The 22,474-nt window shown below is 47.0% G+C and overlaps 1 protein-coding gene across 1 annotated transcript; it reads left to right on the top strand.

The window, feature by feature from the left end:
• The first annotated feature begins 4,143 nt into the window (after window positions 1-4,143).
• TMEM183A (transmembrane protein 183A) lies at window positions 4,144-21,798 on the top strand. Its single transcript, XM_073319506.1, has 8 exons — window positions 4,144-4,381; window positions 5,023-5,112; window positions 8,207-8,362; window positions 13,395-13,554; window positions 14,785-14,965; window positions 19,148-19,228; window positions 20,217-20,372; window positions 21,102-21,798. The coding sequence occupies exons 1-8, from the start codon at window positions 4,267-4,269 to the stop codon at window positions 21,285-21,287; spliced, it is 1,125 nt and encodes a 374-aa protein (XP_073175607.1). The 5' UTR covers window positions 4,144-4,266; the 3' UTR covers window positions 21,288-21,798.
• The last annotated feature ends 676 nt before the right edge of the window (window positions 21,799-22,474 follow it).

The raw sequence follows: 22,474 nt of genomic DNA, 5'->3' as shown, positions 1-22,474 counted from the left end.
CAAGTCAGGGAAGGGCAGGCCCTGATCCACTCCTGTTAACAAGCCTTCTATGCCCCATGTGGCCATCCCCTTTGCGACCCGCCATTCCTCTATTTGGGATTGGGGGGGCAGGGTTATGGATTGTGGACCCAACCTGTTGGTGATTTTTTAAACTCCTATTTAAAAATTCACACAGTATCTCCTGATTTCTCAGCCCCCCCCCCCCCTTCCCTACCAGCTAGCAGGCTACTGGGGCTGTGGGGGATGGCAGCCCCATGGAGAGGGACAGGCAAAGTCCAGAGGAGGAGTGGTCACCTACTTCCCCTTTGCAAGGGCCAGTGTGGGGGGCCAGGAGCTCCACCAGAAGTCTAAGTGGGAGCTTGAGTCTTGCCCCTCCCCAGGAAGGGAAGCAAAGACCTTACCTGTTCCCTTCCAAGGGAACAAAGCACTGAAGGCCAGAGGTGACCTATGGCCCACCCAGTCTCCACCACACCCAGGGCAGATGAGAGCCACTGAGGGGGCTGATGGGGAGGGTGTTTCCTCCCTCTGTACTGCACTCTTCACCTGCTAAAGGGAAGCCTGGCTGAATGTGCAGCCTGCTGGGTCATTTCAATCCTCCTCCTCCCAGTGCGTGTGGCCTGACCCCAGGAAGGGGAGGACCACCACCACCACCACAGCAGCATATTAGCTCTTTAGGGATGGAGGATCAGGCCATCAGTCACAGGTAAAATTCCAATGTCTGGGCCTAGATCGATGGGTCTGGGCTGTGCCCTTCCCAAAGTATGATACCCCCGGCTGACACGCTTGCAGGCTCCTCTCCAAGTGTCTGTCAGGGTTGAAATGTAATTTGCAAACACCCAGACACGCCCTTTCCCTGCACATTCATATTCATCCACAATATGTTACATAAATACCCTAGTTCTAATGTGCCACGTTTTGCTGGGAGATCTAGCAACAAGGGACACTGAATCCCCAGGAACTGTCTATCTTGGGTACTTAGCTGGCCTCCATTACCGTAATATCTGAGCACTTCACAAACTTCAATGCATTAAAGTGTGTGGCAGGGAAGGGCTGTTATTCCCACTGCTGGATGCACTGTTGTAGCCGTGTTAGTCCCGGGATATTAAAAAGACAAGGTGGGTGAAGTAAAACCTTTCATTAGATCAACTTCTGCTGGTGAGAGAGACAAGCTTTCAAGCTACACAGAGCTCTGTTTCAGAAAGAGCCTCTTGCCTCTCTCACCAACAGAAGCTGGTCCAATAAAAGAGATTACTTCACCCACCTTGTCTCTCTATTATTCCCATTGTACAGCTGGAAAACACAGGGAGGCTAAATTACTTACCCAAGGTCACACATAAAGTCTGTGGTGGAGCAGGGAACTGAATTCAAGTCTTTCAAGAACTAGAGCAGTGCCCTAACCACTGGGCCATACTGCTTCTCTAAGCATGGCACTTCCTTCCTTCCCCAGCTCTGCCAATAGCTCCTGTTGAGTCTCTCTCTCCTTTGCAGGTAACAACATATTAGACAATCACAAAGAAACCATCCTGAGAAACAGGGGCAGACAAGAAATCATATGGAACACAGTGGTTTACAGAGAAAGCATGGTCATTCTCCCTCCCCCCTCTTTTTTACCTTGTACATATCAGGATTGTCAAGTCTTCTGTTCCCTAATTCTGCTAGAGCAGTGCTACTCAAAGTGGTGGTCCGCAGACCGGTGCCAGTCTGCGAGCCATCAGCTGCCGGTCTGCGCGCACGTTGGGAAAAAAAACTGCCGGTCCCCCACATCAGATAGCTTGAGAAGCACTGGGCTAAAGGACTTCTTGGCGTCTCAGAGGCTATGTATTGTGTGCTCCCACACTTCAACTGGGGTGGGGCAGAGGTGTCAAATAGCCTTTCTCCAAAATGGCCATTGGACACTGGTGTCACCAAAACCATAAAAGACAACAGGATTTGAACAATATGACTAAAATACGCCTTCCCCTCTCAGTTGCTCAGACTTCCGCCTTTTGTCTATTTTCACTAGTTCTCACTTGCCAGAGTATTCCAGGGTAGACAAGACCTGCATTTCATATGTAAGAAAAACAGAAACACCAACCTGTCACACCTTATTATTGTTACCTATTATTTGTATTACCATAGCACTGAGGAGCCCTTGTCATGGACCAGGACTCCACTGTGCAGACACCTACGACAAGGGGATCCTGAACCTGAGAATGGTTTGGTACTACTGTAAATGGCACAGTCCGAGGGCAAAAAATTGTCAACAACACCGAAGACACTTAGCAGCGTAAGTCCCATTTGAAAAAGTGACTTCGGCAGGTAGGACCATAAGCGCCTCCTGAAGCCAGTGGGGCTCAGGCTATTTGGGTCCTTTTGAAAATGTTATCCCTAACCTTTCTTTTCCTTTGCCCGTCACCTGTAAAATACAAGTTTTAATAATTTGCTCACCACAAGGTGGCACCGTTTCTTTGATTGTCACACGAAAGCACCCAGCATCGGACTCAATCCTAAAACAAATAGCCGGGATAGTTTAGTATCAGCCTAAACTGGGTCTATCTGTTTAGCTTGCACCATTTAAACCAATCTAAGGCTACATCCACTCTAGAAACACTAGAGAGGCAGCGCTGGAGTGGAGACTCTACAGCAACAGAAAGGAGTCTTCTGTCAGAGTAGTAAATCACAGACCCCATAGGCTACGGTGACACTACAGCCGGGGTGGGCAAACTTTTTGGCCTGAGAGCCACACTGGGGTTCCGAAACTGTATGAAGGGCCTGTTTGCTCAGTGTAGACAGCTCACATCGCATCTTCCCTGCTGACCAAGGTGGCTCCCCTCCCTCTCCCCGCATGCCAGGGGCTCTGTGTCCCCCCCACACCTTTCCCCATGCCAGGGGCTCCGTCCCCACGCCCCCCCCCCCGCCAGGGGCTCTGTGTCCCCCGCATGCCAGGGGCTCTGTGTCCCCCCCCCAGATCTTTCCCCATGCCAGGGGCTCCATCCCCCTCCCCCAGGCCAGGGGCTCTGTCCCCGCGCCCCCCCCCCCTGCATGCCAGGGGATCTGTGTCCCCCGCATGCCAGGGGCTCTGTGTCCACCCCCCCAGACCTTTCCCCATGCCAGGGGCTCCATCCCCCTCCCCCAGGCCAGGGGCTCTGTCCCCGCGCCCACCCCCACCAGGGGATCTGTGTCCCCTCCCCCCCCGCATGCCAGGGGCTCTGTGTCCCCCCCCAAACCTTCTCCCATGCCAGGGGCTCTGTGTCTCCCCCCCATGCCAGGGGCTCCGTGTCCCCCCCCGCGTGCCAGGGGCTCTGTGCCCCTCCCGTGCTCTCCACGGTACAGTTTTTTTTTTTTTTTTGAAGCAGAAAAGAATTTTATTTGTGTAACACTTACAAAGAATCACCAAAGAGGATAAAGCAAAACTGTGCAACAAAACAAAAGCAAACAGAAGGTCCGACACAGCAGCCTTCAGGAGGGAGAAGTGTTCAGCCTAGCCTGGGCCCAGAGCCCGGGGGGGGACACCTTCCTGGACAGTCGAGGTCTTCCACCCCCTCGAGTGTCCTAGTGCCGCGGCCAGAGTCACCGATTAGCCCTCTCCTGAGAGCGCCCGGCAAGATGGGCCCGGCTGCGGGGCGGGCGGGGGTGGGCGGGGCAGGGCGGGCGGGGGGGGTGGTGCGGGGCGGGGTGGGCGGGGGGGTGGGCGTTGCGGGGCGGGCGGGGGGGGTGGTGCGGGGCAGGGTGGGCGGGGGGGGTGGTGCGGGGCGGGCGGGGGCGGGCGGTGGGGTGGGCGGTGCGGGGCGGGCGGGCGGGGTGGGGGGGGTGGTGCGGGGCGGGCGGGGGCGGGCGGTGGGGTGGGCGGGGCGGTGCGGGGCGGGGCGGTGCGGGGGTGGGCGGGGCGGGCGGGGGGGTTACACCCACGTGTGATAGGACCCCTCCCAGGTGACAGTGATGATGGTCCCCACAGCGCCAGCGGCTGGGCTGGGGTCTCTCGCTCTTCCCCTCAATCAGAGGGTCAGGCGGAGGGAACCGGTCGGGGGCACCGAGCAGAGACTCCAGGCTACAGTTGCCCCCTGTCTCCACGAGGGGGAGCGGGCGCGGGAGCAGGGCCCGGGCCCGCACCGGGGGGCGGGGCGGGGCAGGGGCGGGGCTACGCGCTGCCACGCCCCCGGCGGCCGGAGGACGTCAGAGCGCGCGGAGGGCCGGGCCGCTCTCGCGAGAGGGGCCGGAGCAGGCCGCGGCGCGGAGCCGGGCGCAGGGGGGGGTGCGGAGCGCGCGGCCCCCGCTCCCGCCCGGGACATGGCCCCGCGGAGCCGCCCCGCAGCGACCCCCGCGCCGCGCGCCGCCGACATGCGCAGGAGAGGGGCCCGCAAGCGCCCCCAGTTCCGGGCCGATGACGTCTGCTCCGAGCGGGGTGAGGGCCCCGGGCCCCCCCCCGGCAGCCGCCCCCCCCGAGCCACCTGTCCCGGCTCCCGACTGACCCCCCTTCGCCTGTCCTGGGGGGGGGGGACGGCGCCCGACTTCCGGCCCTCCCCGGCCCCCGACTGACCCCCCCACAGCCTTTCCCTGTCCCGGCCCGCGACTGACCCCCCCACCCTTCTCCTGTTCCGGGGGGGGCTCCTGACTTCCGGCCCCGACTGAGCCCCCCTTCCCTTGTCCGGGGGGGGGACGCCTGGCCCCTGACTGACCCCCCCCACCCTTCTCCTGTCCCGGGGGGGCGCCCGGCCCGCGACTGACCCCCCCACCCTTCTCCTGTTCCGGGGGGGGTTCCTGACTTCCGGCCCCGACTGAGCCCCCCCTTCCCTTGTCGGGGGGGGATGCCTGGCCCCTGACTGACCCCCCCCACCCTTTCCCTGTCCCGGGGGGGGCGCCAGGACCTTGACGGGCCCAGCAGGAGGTGTGCACATTCACTGGGTCAAGCCCCCTCCCTCACTACCCCGTCAGGCCCCTTTCCCCGTGTGGTGTTCAAAGCCCCGTCTCTGGGGACCCCTCACCCCAGTTGCCAGGCAGCCCCCTCCCGTTCCCTGACACCTCTCCTTTCTCTCACCCCGCTAGTGACCGTGGCGGATTACGCCAACTCCGACCCTGCCATCGTCAAATCCGGACGCATGAAAAAAGCGGTGGCCAACGCGGTGCTGCAGGAAGGTGAGTCTGTCCAGAGATCCCGCCACCTGGGCTGTGCACTGCTCCCTCCTCTGGCTCCCGCTGGCCAGTCAAACGCCTGCACCATGCGGGTTGTGGGGGCGGCACCTGCAGCCCTCTGAAAATCTGGATACTTATTTTGGTGCCTCAATGGGAGCTGAGCTTCTTTGGAAAATCTGGTCCTGAGTTTTGTAGTATTTGTGTTGCAGTAAAGCCTCGGCGGCCCAGGCATGGATCACGGCCCCCTTGTGCTAAGTGCTGTACAAACATAGAACAAAAAGACAGACCCTGCCCCACACAGCTGGCGATGTAAAGCCTTGTCTACACTGTCGCTCTACAGCTATGTCACTGCAGCATAGACGCCACCTATGCCAAAGGACAGGCTTCTGTCGGCATAGGTAATCCACCTTCCTGAGAGGCCGTAGCTAGCTCAACGGAAACATTCTTCTGTTGACACAGCATTGTCTATACTGGGGTTAGGTTGGCTTAACTACGCTGCTCAGGGATGTGGGTTTTTCATACCCCTGAGCGGTGTAGTTAAGCTAACTTAATTTTGTAGTGTAGACCAGGTCTAAGTAATTTACTCAAGAGGTTGCACAGGAAATCTGTGACAGAGTTGGAAATAAAACCTAGATCTACAGATTCCTTAGACAGGAAGGAACATCTTGTGTCTGGTGTTGGAAGAACTCTACTTCTCTCTTAACTGAAGCTGAGAATATAGTTTCAAGAAATCTCTAATGCTTTGCCAGTTTACATCAAATTTTATAGTGAAAAATCCTGGGTGGGGTGTGGGTGTTTAAGCTAATGCTGCTGAAATTCCTTTTCCGAGTTACAGGTGATGTCTTACTTTTTTGAGGGTGTGTTTTGATGTCTTTTTGATTGCTGAATCTGTTTGTCTAGTTAGGCAGTTTCTCAGAGGGCTGTTGCAATCAATAGTCTATGCTGCCCAACATCTGCTCTTTGTTTTCATTGCTCAGAGTAGCTGAAAACCTGTCTGAGTCAACCTCCCATTCTTAAATGTAAATGGTCACATATGTAGAGTGAGACTATTTATTGACACTAATAACAAAAACTAAGGACTTGTTCACATGGGGAAATTTACCGATATAATTATACCACTGTAGTTATACGCTTCCAGTGTGACATAAGCTAAATCACAAAAATGCACTTTTATTCTGTAATAAGTGTCCACACAGGGAGCTATTCTGATATAGTAATGCTGAAAAAATTTCCTCATGTAGATAAGCCCTAAGAGACATGGAGCAGATATCAAAATAAAGAGATGCAGGAACATTAAAACATAGACTACAGACAAGAAAACGTGAAAGCTGACAGCACGGGGATGCATTAAATGTAAACTTCCACTCTTAAAAGAGAGTTCTGTGTAGTTCATGTGGGCTAGACCCCGCCCCCCAAGTCCCCAGCAATCACATTTATCTTTTTTATATATAGCTTTTTTTCCCTCTCCCTGTTGCTGTGAAAGATCCACACGTAGTCAGAATAATTTCCCCCTCTACAGAAGAAACCATGGCACTGTCTGCATCCAAAGTGCTGTCAAATGTACAAAATAAATTGAAAAAAGGAGAGCTGTTTTCTTTCTTTTTTTTCAGTTAGAGTAACTTTGTGCTACAAATACCTCTACAAACAAACATACATTTCAGAAAGAAATGTGACCACTTTTTTTTTTTAAAAGTTACTGGCATCCTACTAAATAGACTGCAAGGTAAATCTTTTTACAACTGTCATAATTTCATGGTAACTATAAGGAACAACCACAGAAGTTTCAAGTCTCTAGTCTTCACCTGTCTATGGACTGGGACCCACATCCCTCTCCTCCTAACTGGGGGATAGGCTGCTGTCCCTGTGCACTCACTGGGTATTTCTACACAGCTCATAGAAGTGAGCCCCGCAGCCTGGGTCAACAGACTTGGGCTAGAGGTGAGCTTACAGTCTATAAATAGCTGTGTGGACAGGGCTTTGAAGTTGAGGCTTGGGCTGGAGCTCTGGCTCTGAAGCCTAGGGGCAGGTTTGTTAGTTTGTAGAGGAGTTGTGGTAACCTTCTTCCTATGAAGTTGAATGGAATCCCTGGCCCACAATGATAGATAGAACATTCGTAAATTTAATACAATATGGTCTTCAAAGATGTTGCATCTGGTTGCAGTATCTGTCACAACCACTGTCCAAACAGCTGAGGAAGTAAACACAAATGTATTATCAGGTAATTTGTTCCTCCAACCAGTCCCTTTTTATATTTGAGAGACTCTCCTCTTCCAACCCCAAGGGATCCCTTCTAAAAACTCCCTCTTTGAGTGACAGCTCCCCAGGCATGATCCGTCTCACTTGCACATCCTTTGTGCTGTAAGACAGCACAATCTCCTTTCTCTCTGTCTCCCCTTCCTGTTAGGATTTAAACAGCATCCCTTACTTGGGTCCTGGTGGATTACTCTGACAGTTCCATATCATCTTAATTCTTTAGACTGTCCCAGTCTTGCAGGTATTGATCTCCCTTACTGAAGAGTGAGCCTTCCATGGGTTATGTACTCTGATTATGGGCATGGGTTATAATAATGGGTTTCTGTACTGGTGAAAGAAACCTGGTGGGATTAAATTGCTGATAAATTACAAGAGCTTTAATACAGTTTATACCATCACAATCTCTCCTGCATCTTTAGCCATGCACACTCCTTTGTCTTCTCTTAGTGGCAGTACATCCCGTCTGTTGTCATATAGGAAAATAGAACATGAATTCAGGCATTTTAGAGATGATGTATGGTCCTTGCAAAACTGAAAATGGCAGAAAGGGGTCCACAGGACAGGAAAGTCTGTCATATGCGGAAGATCAGTTAGATCTGTCAGAGGAGCTGGTGGATTCATTCATAACTCCCCATTACTTTAGGTATGCCATTGGGATCGTTACTAAGCATCCACTCTTACAGCATCAGAAGAAATATCCTTTCTAGTATATTAGCAAAAATTGCTCATGTAGATGCCTCTCAGACAACTGCAGCCAGCCCTCGTAGTCCCTAATCAGCTCATGTTACTTCTCATAGTGTGTGTGTGTGTGTGTGTGTGTAAAATCTATTTCTTCTGGTTCTAGTAAAATCCCTCTGTGGTTTGGAAGCCTCATGTGTTCCTGCTGAGGAGGTGCTCTCCGTGACTGGGGAATCCTGTGACAGTAGTGATGAAATGGATGTTAAGGAAAGCACCAACGAGAGAACTGCCTCTAGAAAAAAGAAAAGCAAGAGGCACAAAGGTAGGACTCCTTCACTCACCCAGTCAGCTCTGCAGGGTCCTTCCTGGGATCATCTTCTGCATTTGCCAAGCTATTTACAGATCAGCAATGTGTCTCTTCGAAGAGTTCAGTGGAGTGTGTTTGGGTATGTGTGCATGCATGCAGTCATTTGCACAAAAGCTTAACCAAAGGAATGCTAGGTAGGAGATGTGGTTCCACAATCCTGAGTGTCATCTCCCCTTTCTTACTGAAGGTGGACTGTTGCAGTTGATTGAATCATGCCTAACTGGTTGATTTTGACCATGTGTGTGCTGCAGATACAAACTCTCCTGAAACGCTATATAAAATCCTACAGTTATGGCACATGAAAGGAGACCTGCAAAGAGAAAAACGTTGTACCTTATTTATTATTTTGATGTCTCAGGAGAGCACCCCCCCTTTTTTTTTCTAAAGAAAAATAAAGGGTGGCGATTGGTGAATTGTTTGTATAAAGTGTGTTACCTGTTCTTGTGAGAGGATTCCTTGAATGACTAGAGAACAGGAGTGAGAGCTCTGACAGCTGGTATAGGGTGTTGTATCTTTCACACAGAGCTTATCTTTCAGTTTATTAGGAATGTAAGTTAAATAGTCTGTTAACAAAAACAGACTTAAACAGTCGGGCTAAAAATTGCTGCCCTTGTCACTTGCACAGATTCCATTCTCATGTTTCTTGGGATGTTCTCCTAGCTCTGAGCAGTGTTCCAGGAGACTGCGTCCTGCTAATGTACAAAGCAAGCCAAAACCGCTTATCCCTTGGTGGAAGAATTGGGTGCTTTTATATCACGAAGCACAAGCCCAATGTCTTCCCTGTTTGGATATCACCCGTCATGTTGTAAACGCGAAAGCATTCCAGAAATGCAAAAGAGAGGGGTTCCATTAGCAACATTAACTCTGCAACTTTTGTTCTTGAGCTACATATTTAGCAGTTTAAGCAATGATTGAAATCTATAAATGGGCATTGTGGAGAGATTAATGTTCATATTAAGAACATAAGAACGGCCATACCGGGTCTGACCAAAGGTCCATCTAGCCCAGTATCCTGTCTTCCGACTGTGGCCAGTACCAGGTGCCCCAGGGGGAATGAACAGAACAGTTAATCATCAAATGATCCATTCCCTGTCATTCATTACCAGCTTCTGGCAAAGAGAGGCTAGGGACACCATCCTTGCAAGTGCAGTTATAGCCAGAAAAGTGACTGTAAACTGACACTACCTTCCAGCAGGCTAGCCCCAGTGTGTATTGGAATTAGTCATGTTGATTTGCCGCTAAAGTTATATTTTAACTTCTTTTTTTTTAGTTTTTGTTAGCCTTACAGAATTAACACAGCTCAGGCTCGTTCATCTTCAGCAGAGCTATCAACTAAGTTTGATTATCAGGTCCAACTTCATTGTCTTCTGTGCAACCCCATGGAAGACACAGAATTGTATACCTGTAACTGAGAGCAGCATTTGCTCTGCATAATCCTTATTGCTGGCAACAATGCACTAGCTTGAAAGAACCCAGCTTGACTCTCAGATCCGAGCCTGAGTTTGCGAGGTTAGCAGTTCATTAAAAGATGTTAGGATGATTTTTTTTGAGGGTCAACTGAGCAAATTTGGAGCAAAGGACCCAGGTTTTTTGTTTTTTTTTTAAACAGTCACTTCTGAGTAAAGCAGTGCTTCAGCAATTCTATTTTATGCAGCTCGGTAGGATATAAGTTGCACCACAGCGTAGATAAGCTATATAGCTGCAATGCTGTGGATGCAGGATTATGCAACTTCACAGTGCAATGGGTCATATCCTAGCTGAAATTCAATCAGAATTTAATTGCATACAATTGTGAGGAAAATTGTAAGTTTTTATAAAATAACATAGTTAATTTTAAAGAAATTGACTTATGTGGCTCTTTCCATCTGGGAATCTGAAAGCATTTTACAAATAATAATGAATTTAGCTTTACAGCACTCCGGTAACCTAAGAAACAGTTCCCAGTTTTAGAGATGACAAAATTAAGGCCAAGAGACCAGCCACTCCTCGTCATTCTTGCCTTTGGGAGCCAAGCGGGACAGCCAGTGTATTTATGTGCTGCTGCCCTGCTTTGGAAGGTAGGCTGCATGCCTTGGGAAAAGGTGCTGGAAATATTCCAGATAGGTAACTGCAACTTTAACAAAGTGTGGCCGCAACTTTTGAACCAAAAAATGCAAACAGCTTTCTCATGGCCTTAACGATGGGAATAGTCGCACCTCCCTGTGTCACCAGGGGTAAGTGAGGATAAATATCTTAACGACTGTGGGGCGCTCAGTATTTTAGCCTACAGAGGACCTGAACTTCTAAGGTAAAAAAAGCAGCTTTTTTTTACTATGCTCCTTTATCATCATAAAGAAGAAAAAACATGCTGAAGCCCAAAGTGACATAAGTCAATGAAAGAGCCAAGATCGCTTGGATTTTCAGACATGAGTTTGAATTTCAAGGCTGTCATTCTTCCCCAACTTCTACCTCTCCTTGAGGATTAGCCACAGATTAGGTCTGAAATCTTTGGGCCCTATACCTTTTTAGCCCCAACCTAACGGGGCGTTCATTACATCCAGGGTGGACAGATTTAAATTGTGATTTAAATCAACAAGCGGGAGAAGCCTAGATTTTATTTTTTTAATCATTGCTTTTAATCATGTTTTGCCTTTGTACTTCTTAGTTATTTTCCTAAAAAAAGTTCATGCTTATTAGTTGATAAACATTAAAATAAGTTCATTTGCAACTAAGTATAGACTTTATACTAAATTTGGTGCTTTTTGCTTACTGGGAAGATGCACTATATACGCATTTTTTTTAACAAATATATAGCGTAACTTATATTTATTCTGATTCTTAATTTTTACATTTATCATGGTAGAAAATGGTGAATGATTAAAAAGGTTATCAAAACATTCTACATTTAAAACTCATTTATTAAACAAGGAAGTACAATGTAGTTAATGAATTGAACTGATTGTTTCTGGTCGTCATGTCCTTCAGGGTTTTAGAGCTAGTAGATCATACCCTCTCACATCTAGTTTTTTTTATTCCTAGAGGGGAAGTAGAAAACAAGCTCTCCAGTTTTTTCAACTCCCAACCAATGTCACAACTTTGAATGAACTAATAATTGAACTGAACTGGTTGAATAAACTGAAATGAAGAAAATACTCTCTCTGGACCTGCAATAAGGCACCTGCAATGTCAAAAGCTGGTTTAGCCTCCGTTTGCCAGAAGCTGGGAATGAGTGACAGGGGATGGATCACTTGATGATTACCTGTTCTGTTCATTTCCTCTGGGGCACCTGGCATTGGCCACTGTCGGAAGACAGGATACTGGGCTAGATGGACCTTTGGTCTGACCCAACATGGTCATTCTTATATTCTTCTGTTCTTATTTTAACAAACTTTGGTTCCAGGTGCTCAGCCAGTGACTTGACATTCTTTAAAACTTGGTAGCAAATATGTACAGCTTAATATTTTTTGTTTAATTTAAATAATTTTGACATATTTTAAAAAGTTTAGGCCTTAACACGGGTTGTCAATTTCAAATTTAATTTTAAATAGGATCTTTTAAAAAAAAAAACCAAAAACCTGTATTTATTCCTTTTTTAAATCCCCAAATAGAATTTTTAAAATTAAATTAATCATCAGTTTTTACCTACCCTTATTACATCCAAATGAAAGTTCTCTCCCACATTTCTCAATGTTGAGTAAGGCCTGTAGAATCTATTTGAGCTATCTGTGTCTTAACTTTTAAAACTTGAGCAAAATCCATCAGCGTTGATAGTATTAGATTGTTGGAAAAATATATGTGCTTTGTGCACAGATATTTCTAGGTGCATTTGGAATTAAACAAGTATGTGAAACTTTAGTCCAGTGGAAAAGTTTTGGGAGCACTGTGAGTGGAAATGGGTTGTTAATGAGTAGAGAAGCCTTCCTGGAAGCGGAGTAACAGCTGTGTTAGTCTGTATTCGCAAAAAGAAAAGGAGGACTTGTGGCACCTTAGAGACTAACCAATTTATTTGAGCATAAGCTTTCGTGAGCTACAGAAAGCTTATGCTCAAATAAATTGGTTAGTCTCTAAGGTGCCACAAGTACTCCTTTTCTTCTTCCTGGAAGCGTTTGCTTTCTTGGAAGTTGTAATTGAAATGTAGATAAAACAAAGCACCTTTTAAAGGTGGGTTACACAAGAGATAATGACTGTCAAAAAGGGAAACTTCAAATGAGGCTCCAGTAACGAATGCATTTCTTTCTCTTTCTACATTTTGTTTATGCTGACAGTGAAATCCCAAAGGTCCCCTGAAGCACCAGTGGGGCCTATAGGTGGGTCTACACTTAAAAAGCTTTTTAGTGAAGATGCTGCCAAGCTGATGGGAGAGCTTCTCCTGTCATCATAGGTACTCCAGGCCTGTGAGAAGTTCTCTCATCCATAGTGCTGTCTACACCAGGGGTTAGATTAGTATAACTGAGTCACTCGGGGGTGTGGATTTTTCATACCTCTGAACAACGTACATATACCCTACATAGTGTAGAGTCTAGACCTGGCCTTAGTATGTAAAAATGGTCCATCCTCAGACACTTGTTTCCCAGTCGTTTGGGAAAGTTAACGTTGTATGAGATTTGCTGTAACAGATACCAGTGCTCCATAATGCTGCTTTGATGCCTCTTAAAAACAAAGAACTGACCCAAAGGGAGCGGTAGTCTCCATGGGGTAACAATATCTTGGAAGTTCAGGTGCCCTAACCTTAAGTTTCTTCATGATGAGCTACTGTAAACGAGCGGTTGCATTGAAAACGTACGGACTGAGCCTGTCTTTGGCTAACGTGGCCTCTGTGCTGTCCCACAGCCATGTCGTTTACAGTGTGTGTGTGTGTTCGTGCTGCTCGCTAACTAGTGCAACTGGCAGGTTGTGGCGCACTTGCAGAATAGTGCCAAACAGAGAGGAGCCAATCAGCTCAATTTGCTTGCCTTAAGGTTCATAATGCCTGAGCTATGTTACACTAATGTGTGTTTGTTACGCTTAGAAAACCCTGATGAGGCTGTTGGAGAGGATTATCCCATTGACATCTGGCTGTTGCTGGCCGCCTACATACGTCCAGAAGATACAGTGACATTTTCTCTGATTTGCAGAAAAGCCTGGACTGTCACTTGCACTGCTGCCTTTTGGACCAGACTCTACAGAAGGTGCGACCACGAAGAGTTTGTAAACATACTCTATGGTGTTTGTGCATGTCCAGCAGTGTCTGGGCAGAATTTGCTACAGAGTTATTAATAGGGATCTATCTCCTCATTGGGTCAGTCATGCTAGACATTGGAACATAGTTCTTTTTGAAGGTGGCTGCGGCATGTTTACCTCTGAAATCTTTGCCATTCTATAACAGGTGGTGATTGGCATCCTATATCCTCATCTGGGCTGTTTCTATTAAATGTTGCTGTTTGGAGAACTTTAAATAGTATTTCTTAAGAGATTTGCTCTCTAGCCGGTCTGTTTCGCAGTCTGAAAATAACGACTATTTTGTAATCTTCCTCTATGTCTAATCCAAGGTTTAAAAATATGGTGAGCTCGAATTGTCAAGGCCTAAACACTCAAAAGAATGTCATGCCCATAAGAGCACGTCTTGGGTGCAAAGCTCTCACAATGCATACAGGAAAGTGATGGCATTGCGTGATTTTGAAGGGTTAATTTTTTGGGTGGTGTTTTGCCTCTTGGTCTCAGGCATTAGTTGTGGTGATCTGCCCATAAATTAACAAGGAGCAGGACTTAATGAAAATAAAAGCATTGTATCTGACTGAACCGGGTTTTAGGGGCAGCCAGAAAGATGGTAGAAGTGGGAGATGGTACAGAAGGAGGAGAAGGGAATGGATGGAGAGCATATAGGTGTCCACTCACGATGCAGAAGTTCAAGCTCCTTCCTCCATTCACATCCTTGACTCTCCTTTTTCACTGGGAAGATTGACATTTATTCCTGTTACTAAGCATGTTGTTTGTCAGACAAAATCAGCGTTCTTTCCCTATTTGTACTCTTCCTTGTTTTCTGTGCTTGCTTCTCAACCTCTTTGTTCTCTGTGCCACACAGTAAAGATACTAGAGACCTTGGTAAGTCTCACTCTGCAGCCTTGGCACATCATGGTGCGAAGTCACCTTTTGAGGCTGGCAGCCATCTAATGCAGAAACAGTATGGTGCCCTTGCAGAATCTGAAGATGGCTGCAGGTGCTCTGGACACCAGCTGTATGTGAAGGGGCAGTGTGACAGCCAAGAGATGTCAGGGGGTGATGTGGTATAAAAGCAGAGTTTGACCCCTTTGTTCAGTCACCTTCTTTAACACTTATTTTGTTGCGCCCTGAGATTTACTTGAAATCCAGTACAGCTATGGCTTTTCAAGGGGTGTTGGGTTTGTCCCTGTTCCCTTTAGGCACTACACTCTGGATGCGTACCTGCCTCTCCGTTTACGGCCAGAATCGATGGAAAGGCTGCACTGCCTCCGTGCATGTGTCATCCGTTCGTTATACCACATGTATGAACCTTTTGCTTCTCGTGTCTCCAAGAATCCGGCTATTCCAGAGACTACCCCCAGCACTTTAAAGAATTCCAAAGTAAGTAGCAGTGTTTGGGGTAGTGAACTAAACTGTGTTCAGCTGGTACACTCTCTCTGCTTTTTGTTGTTCCCCTTTCAGAGAAATAAATCTCATTCAGTTGGACCCTAGTGAAATACATGCACTGGATCAGTGACATACATAGGAAGCTAGGAAGAGTCTGACTTCTGAAGCTTTATCAATTACATGTGTTTGTACAGCCCCTAGCACAATGAGGTCCTGGTGTGTTACTCGGGCTCCTAAGCACTCCAGTAATACAAATTAGGAAAATGTCATTTTACACTGATGGAAGCCCTGTCACTGACACAATCCACAATTGTCCCCTTCCCGCCTGTACACGACCCAGGCTGCAAAAGGAGTTTGAGCTAAGTAGGCATTTTTGTCTACTACTTGCACTGTTGTAACTATTTTGTAATTATTTTGGAATGTTTCTTCTGGGGCAGTGGCAGAGCATCACAAGTGCCTCTGACAGCCTCTAAAAGGAGAGTCCTTTCACACCGCGCTCCTGCGGACCATTGTCCTCGGTTTCTCTGAAGGGGGAAGTGTTGTGAGATGGAGAGTTAGTCTGAGAAGCAAGTGCCTGCTTTGGGGTGTGGCTGTGCAGTGGGCAGGGAAGCTGGGGAGGAATTGTCTGCTGTGTCTTTGGGCAAAACCACACTGCAGTCCTTGCTTGGAGCATTTGTGTATCTTGCCCTCTTTAGTCACTGTTTATCATGAACCCCTCATTCTGTCTGTTTCTAGCCTGGCTTTAATTTACTATTGGCTGACACGTGGTTTTCGGTCTCAAAGGGTGGAGTTTCAGTTGGACGCTTTATACCAGGGATACTCAGACTGGGGCTTGGGAGCCAAGCTACGGGTGGTTCTTTAATGTGTCTCTTGCCGTACATGATGTTAAAACTCTATCATTTAATTATTAACCAATCAGGATGCTTTTCCTATGTTAACAAACTGTAGAATACCCACAGTCATTTTGCTGTGGGAGTAAATAGTAAATGAAATAACGAATTCACACGGTGGTGGCTCTTTTGGGTAATGTTGATGGGTAATTTGGCTCCTGAACCCCTGAGGTCTGAGTATCACTTCTCTATGTAAAATACAACAAATCCATTTCTTTGCTTTCTGACATCCCTGCTGCTTCTGTCCCTCCCCACATGAAGACACTGCCAAAGTGGCAAGTTGCCCTGAGATAAGACTGAGAACAGCCAGAAGCAACAGGTAGGTCGTGCTGCAGGTCAGGGTTAAGGAGCGTTTGCAGCCTTTTGTGCACAAGTCCTCTGCACCTGTTTGCTCCCTGAACTATTAGTTCTTTGCCCGAATATCCCATTCAGGCAATGTCTTCCTTAAAAAGAAGGAAAAAACCCTGCAGTTCCACTAACCTCCTGGTCTAGTCTCAGTCCTTCTGAATCTAACCACCTGTCATCCCATCCATCTATAGGTCTGATTAGGAGACCCCCCTCCGCCCCCAGTGGAAGGGTCTGTGTCTGGTATTCATTCACGTTCACATCATAACGGCTTTGGTGCCCACTCTTGGTGCTTCTACCATACTAATAGTTTTGTAAAGATTCCTTGCATGTAATACTTTTTTATTACCATTCACTTAAAAAAGGAAATTAAATGGTGATAAGCCTTTGTTAGAATAACAGTAGAGGTCTGACTTCAATCCATCAAAGCATAAAAATGGCCTTGTACGTCTGGCCTCCAAGACTCCAGACTGTGTCCTCTTTGTTCCATGTGCTGCAATGCCTAAGCACAATGGTGTACATTGAATGGGACCTTACGTTTCCTCTGCGATTCCTTGCTTTCATGGGTTTTGGTTAGACCCTTAGGGGTCTGTTAACACTGATGGGTGATGCTCGTGTAAACTGTGCATGCAGTGAAGGGAGAATCAGACCCCTATATTACTGAATCCAGCTTTTCCTCTTTAATTTCCTTTCTTCTTTCCCTAGTGTAGCTTGTGTGGGACACTGGAGCCGTTGTGGTGTCAGCAGAAGTGTTTGCCCTTTAAAGACACCCCCATTATTTTTGGTGGAGCGGCAGGCCATACGTTGCACATCTGAAGGGCAGGACGGCTGACACGTGGATGACATCCTCTGCCCCTTAGGAGGTACTTACTGTTTTGTGCTTAACTACTTGCCATGATCACATGAGCTGTTAGTTGAAGCTGTGTCTGTAAGGGCACGCGCTGGCTCTGGGTCTCTAGACGTACACACACTGGCTCTGATCAAACTAGCAGGCTAAAATAGCAGAGTGGTTGTGTTGTCATGTGGCAGGAGTGGCTAACCCCCTGAGTGTAACCCAGTCAGAGGTGGTAGGTAGGTACCTGGACAGCTAGCCTAAGCTGCCACCATGGCCACGCTGTTGTTTTCAGCATGCTAGCTTAACTCCAGCAAGCGTATGTAGGTCTGCCCACCCTGGGAATTACTTCTCTCGCTGCAGTGTAGATGTACTCAGAAGGCGAACGGCAAACTCTGCTGTGAATGGAATTAAGGCCAGCTGTATCTGCTGCCTGCCCCCTGCTAAGCATGATCCAGGGAGCAGTCAGTCTTGTAATTGGTTAGAACTGTTTGCTGCTGCCCGGGTGGGGAGATCATTCAGCCCGTGCTCCTGAGCTTAACTGCTCTGCAGCTTGGTGCTTCACCTCTCGGGGATTCACCACTGCAGAGATCTTTCTCGCACTCCTGCCCCCTGTGAATATGATCTAGCAATGAAGTGAAAGGCCTTGTCTCACTGCAAAGCCACACAGTAGGAGTGACCCAGGCTTGGTGCCAAGAGGGGTCAGATAAGTCCCTCACCCCAACTAGAATTAAATTGCCTTAAAATGGTGCAGATTGCATCAGCCCTTGTTTTTTGTGTCCATGAAAGCAATTCGTGCTGGTGCGGCCTCTCAGATTTGACAGTGTTAGTGACTGCAGCTAGCAGGTACAGCATTGGCAGAGAGGTTTCCCCACATTGACCCAGAAGAGGCCTTAACTCTGACCCAGAAAGACCATCTCTGAGTGAGAGGGCAGTTTTCTCCATGACTCATGCCATTCTTTCCCTTCCTTCTGAGGCTGTTAGCAGGCCCACTTAAGGTCAGTTGTTATGGAAGGTATCTTTTGTGACTTGGACACTTGCTTTCTGGCAACTGGACTGAGATTTGTCAGGCTGTCTCCTTACTGGCTACTGAATGGCTGTCAGATGACTGCAGCTTCCAGTCACTGACCGCTTATAGATATTGGGCTCTATTCAACCTCCCCCCACTTGAATACAGTAGTTCTGCTAAGACACTCCTATTTCTTGGAGCATTGCATGCCGGGACATAGAATCCCACAGCTCTACGGCTGTATAAAGGTGTGACAGTCAGAGATTACACTATAGAATACCTGAGATACTTTTGCCAGGAGATCCAGGGTTTGGTTGCCTCTGGCATAGAGGCAATGAGGCATCGGACCCCATGTATTCATCCGCCTTTAGAAAAGAAGCAGTGTTCTGGGCCACTGGTTGAACTGCACAGCCAAAGCTTTGCTTTGTGTTTTTGAAATACTAATACATTGCCCTAATGGAGGGGAGTATGACCGCTGGGTGCTACAGATGCACATCTCCATAGGATGTGCCCTCTCCCCCCCTGCCCTGCTTTGTCAGCTCTGTCCAGTCGCTTTTAACATTTGCCTCTTTGCTTTCTCCTTCCCCAGTCTGCTGTTTGCTCTTCCTCACTCCTGCTCTATTCCGAATGATCTGAATGCATACATTGACCTGAGATGTTATCCATTCAATTTGGCTGTTCCATGTAGTATGTAGAGGAGCAAAGTCCATTCTGTTTTTCTCTTCTATATGGAATGGGTGAGCGGAACAGGAAGTACTGCTCATCTGGCAAGAGCCCAAGTGCTGGGTCACCCTCTGGTAGAGTGAGGTTGCCACCTTCTGACTGGCAAATGGAAAATGCCAGGTTTGCAGTGTAGTTGTAGCTGTGTTGGTCCCAGGATCTTAGAGAGAAGGTGGGTGGTCCAGTAAAAGATATTACTTCACCCACCTTGTCTCTCAGGTATGCGTTAATGTAGGTAATGGGACCAGATTGCTCCCATCTCTTCAGCTGCTCCTGTGGTCTGTAGTTTGAGTTCTTTGCCTGTGTTGAAATTCACTAAAAAATGGAATAATTAACTCTAAGGGTCTCATAACCTGCTGTATTTTTTTTTTCCATATCAGTGTGTGCTTTTCTGGTGCAGAAAGATTGAAGGGAACAGACGAGAACCTATGTGGGAATTTAACTTCAAATTCAAAAAGCAGGTATGAAAGCTAACCACTTGCCATTGAAATGTCAGGGCGGCCAGGTTTTGAAGCTGTAATGCTTTTTCGTCTGAAGTTGTTGTTGATGGGTGCAGTAGATCAAGGAATATCCGATCTCACAGTAAAAGAAATACATATTGCCAAATGCAGAGGTGGTCAGGTAAGGCGCTGGTGGAGCTGCTGAGTAGGAAACGCGGAGCAGGAGGCAATTCTTACCACTTTAAAACAGGCCGTCATTTTCAGTCTTGAGTGTCTAAAGGATTCAATCCCTGCATCCATATTTAGGTTGTTGATTTGCCTTCCCCTGACCCAAGTTACTGAGTATCTGCAGCTCCAGATACCTTCAGTGGGGGGGTTGTGATGACCCCAGTCCCTTTTGATTTAGTGGCCTGCATTTAGGGATCCAAGTTCTAAATGTTTTGCATAAATGTCTTTCGTCTCTTCACACGGAAAGCCTTTCTGAAGCTAACAAAACCAACCCTTTTTAATTTCCTTGGATATTAGGAAAAACTTTTTCACTAGGAGGTGGTGAAGCACTGGAATGGGTTACCTAGGGGGGAGTTGGAATCTCCTTTCTTAGAGGTTTTTAACACCCAGCTTGACAAAGCCCTGGCTGGGATGATTTAGTTGGGGTTGGGGTTGGTCCTGCTTTGAGCAGGGGGTTGGACTAGATACCTCCTGAGGTTCCTTCCAACCCTGATATTCTATGATCAGGAGGTGACGGTAATCTTTGTGAAACCCTCCTTTAGCCAGACTCAGGATAAACGTATAATACTGAGCACCCTATCAGGACCTCTGAAGTCTGTCTTCAAAGAGACAGTCTTGCAAACCCTCCATCCCAGGGTTTTCATTGAACATGGAACCCTTTTGCCTGAACAGGTGGGCGTTAGGCAGGAATCCGCTGCTGAGCCAGGATGGTCTCTAGGCATGAAGTGAAATTTCTGGTTGGCTTCAGTTTAGTTGAATGAACCGGTCTCTTTCTGTCAAGCCTCCCAGATTGAAGAGTAACTGTTGCAGAGGTCTTCAGCCACCTGTTCAGTATGAGGATGTTCACACAAATCCTGATCAGGACTGCTGTCTGCTGCAGATCACCACCCTCAACTTCATCTTCCTGCCAGTAGTCATGGGTATGATATTTACCTTGGTAAGTGTTAAGAAATCCGCACGTAAGCGCCATAGAAATGTGCTAAGAAAATGGTCTGGTCATTACTGCTTGTCCGTAAATCTTGCTGCACCAACAGACTGACTAATATGCATTTCCGTAGTGCATTGAGGCCGTCACTCAAGGATTTCTTCAGTTTAGTTTCTGCAAGTCACTAAACTCTCTCATGGTTGGTGTAGGCTCATGGCACCAGCCCTCAAGGCCCAACTAGAAGGGACTGTTTGACAACTGTGTTCAACGAAATGTGCTCCATTCCTGGGGGAAGGAAGGATGAGGATTTGTATTACCATGGTGCCTAGGAGTCTTAATCAGCAGCACCTAAAACATCCTAGATGACTTATGGGTATTCAAGGTAGAACTGGAGAATAGTGTCCAAGTTCTCTCGCCTTTGCACTTCCATAAGATCAAAGCTCCAAATAACATTTATTTTAACTTTAGAAGAGAGTTGGTTGATCTTTCAGTTTTTAACGATATCTTTCTGGTATCTTTTTTGTAAAAAGCATGCTTTTTGGAGGCTCTCAATTAAAAAAAAAAAAAAAGTATTTGAAAATATAAAGTTTAATTGTAAAACAGCACAAAGAAAATGTTTGTCCAATAAGAATCAGGGATCAGCATTCACAGTAGTAGATAGTATTTGAAGGGAAACTAGGCATTTTCTGGAAGTAGTACATAGATGTCTAATAAGGAAATTGCCAATTTTCTTCCCTGCAGTTCACAATAAATGTGAGCACTGACATGAGACATCACAGAGTGAGGATGGTGTTCCAGGATTCTCCTGTCCGGAATGGCAAGAAGCCCCGACTTGACCAAGGAGTACAAGTTGTCCTGGACCCTGTGCACAGTGTCCGTCTCTTGGATTGGTGGCATCCGCAGTACCCCTTTTCCCTGAAAGCTTAGCATGCTCCTACTGCATCTGTGAGTAGCCATGACAGGCAGAAGAGAATGTCTAGGAACTGAGAAATCCTGTTTTTATTTCCTGAATAAATTCTCCAATCTCCTTACAAATGAGTGAAGCTCCAATGCCAGTCTCTGTATATAATTTTCAGCCAGTAATGAGCAGAATCGAGTGTAAATGGAAATGATTTGTAAACACATTTTTATGTAAAGTTCACATTTTATGATTTGAAAGGAGCACCATGAAACTGTTCATTTAAAATCCTTTTGATGTTAACGAAAGTCGTCCTGTGTTCTGTTGCACAAAGGAAGCGGAAAACTTGCTTCCAGATCCAGTGTGGTCAGAGATTTTCAGACCGTGTCAATGAAATCAGTGTTTGTCTTACTGTAGCTTGACCAAACTCAAATGCAGCAGCATTATGCTATACTGATGCAGCAAGGAAAATAGCAGTGACCATCATGCTTCACTCTTTAATCTGCTTGAGCACAATAAAGGCATAAATGATCAAACAAAGAGATTGCCTTTACAGCTTGCATTTAAATTAAGTGTGTGTGGTGATAAGGCAAAGAAACACTTACAAAAGTTTGAATCCTGATGCTCTCTTTAAGAAAGAGAATCTAAAACGCACATAATGGAAAGGCTCTCATAGCATGTGGGCATGAAACAAAAACTAACCGCATCAGTCAGTAAGTGCTTGGACTTCGGGCATCAGAAGAATAAGATTGTCTGTGAGCTGAGTGAACAGTGTTTGGAGCTAGTGACTGTGGGAAAGCTATTAGCAGCAAAGAGGAAGTATCCAGTTCCCAGCAGACAAATTAACTACCTGGGAAAAATAAACCCAACCCTTCCGGCTCGACTTGGTGGTGTGAGAGGGCTAAGCAGGATACTGTGTCTACTTCAGCGTATCTGGAGTTGCAGCACCACAATACCCAAAATGGATGGGAGTGTGAGTTTTATGCAGAACCGTGGGCAAGTACAGTAACTCCTCAATTAACATAGTTTTGTTCCTGAAAAATGTGACTTTAAGTGAAACAATGTTAAGCGAATCCAATTTCCCGTAAGAATGTATGTAAAGGGGAGGTTAGGTTCCAGGGAAATAGGTTTTTTTGCCGAACAGTACAGTACTATAGTTGGGAGGTGCCCCCACCTTACCCCATGCAGGCCCAGCCCCTGGCACTGGGGACAGTGA

Source organism: Lepidochelys kempii, chromosome 21 (assembly GCF_965140265.1).
Source record: "Lepidochelys kempii isolate rLepKem1 chromosome 21, rLepKem1.hap2, whole genome shotgun sequence".
Taxonomy (NCBI): domain Eukaryota; kingdom Metazoa; phylum Chordata; order Testudines; family Cheloniidae; genus Lepidochelys; species Lepidochelys kempii.
Note: the sequence above shows the minus strand (reverse complement) of the source record. Positions and strands in the feature narration are given on the sequence as shown.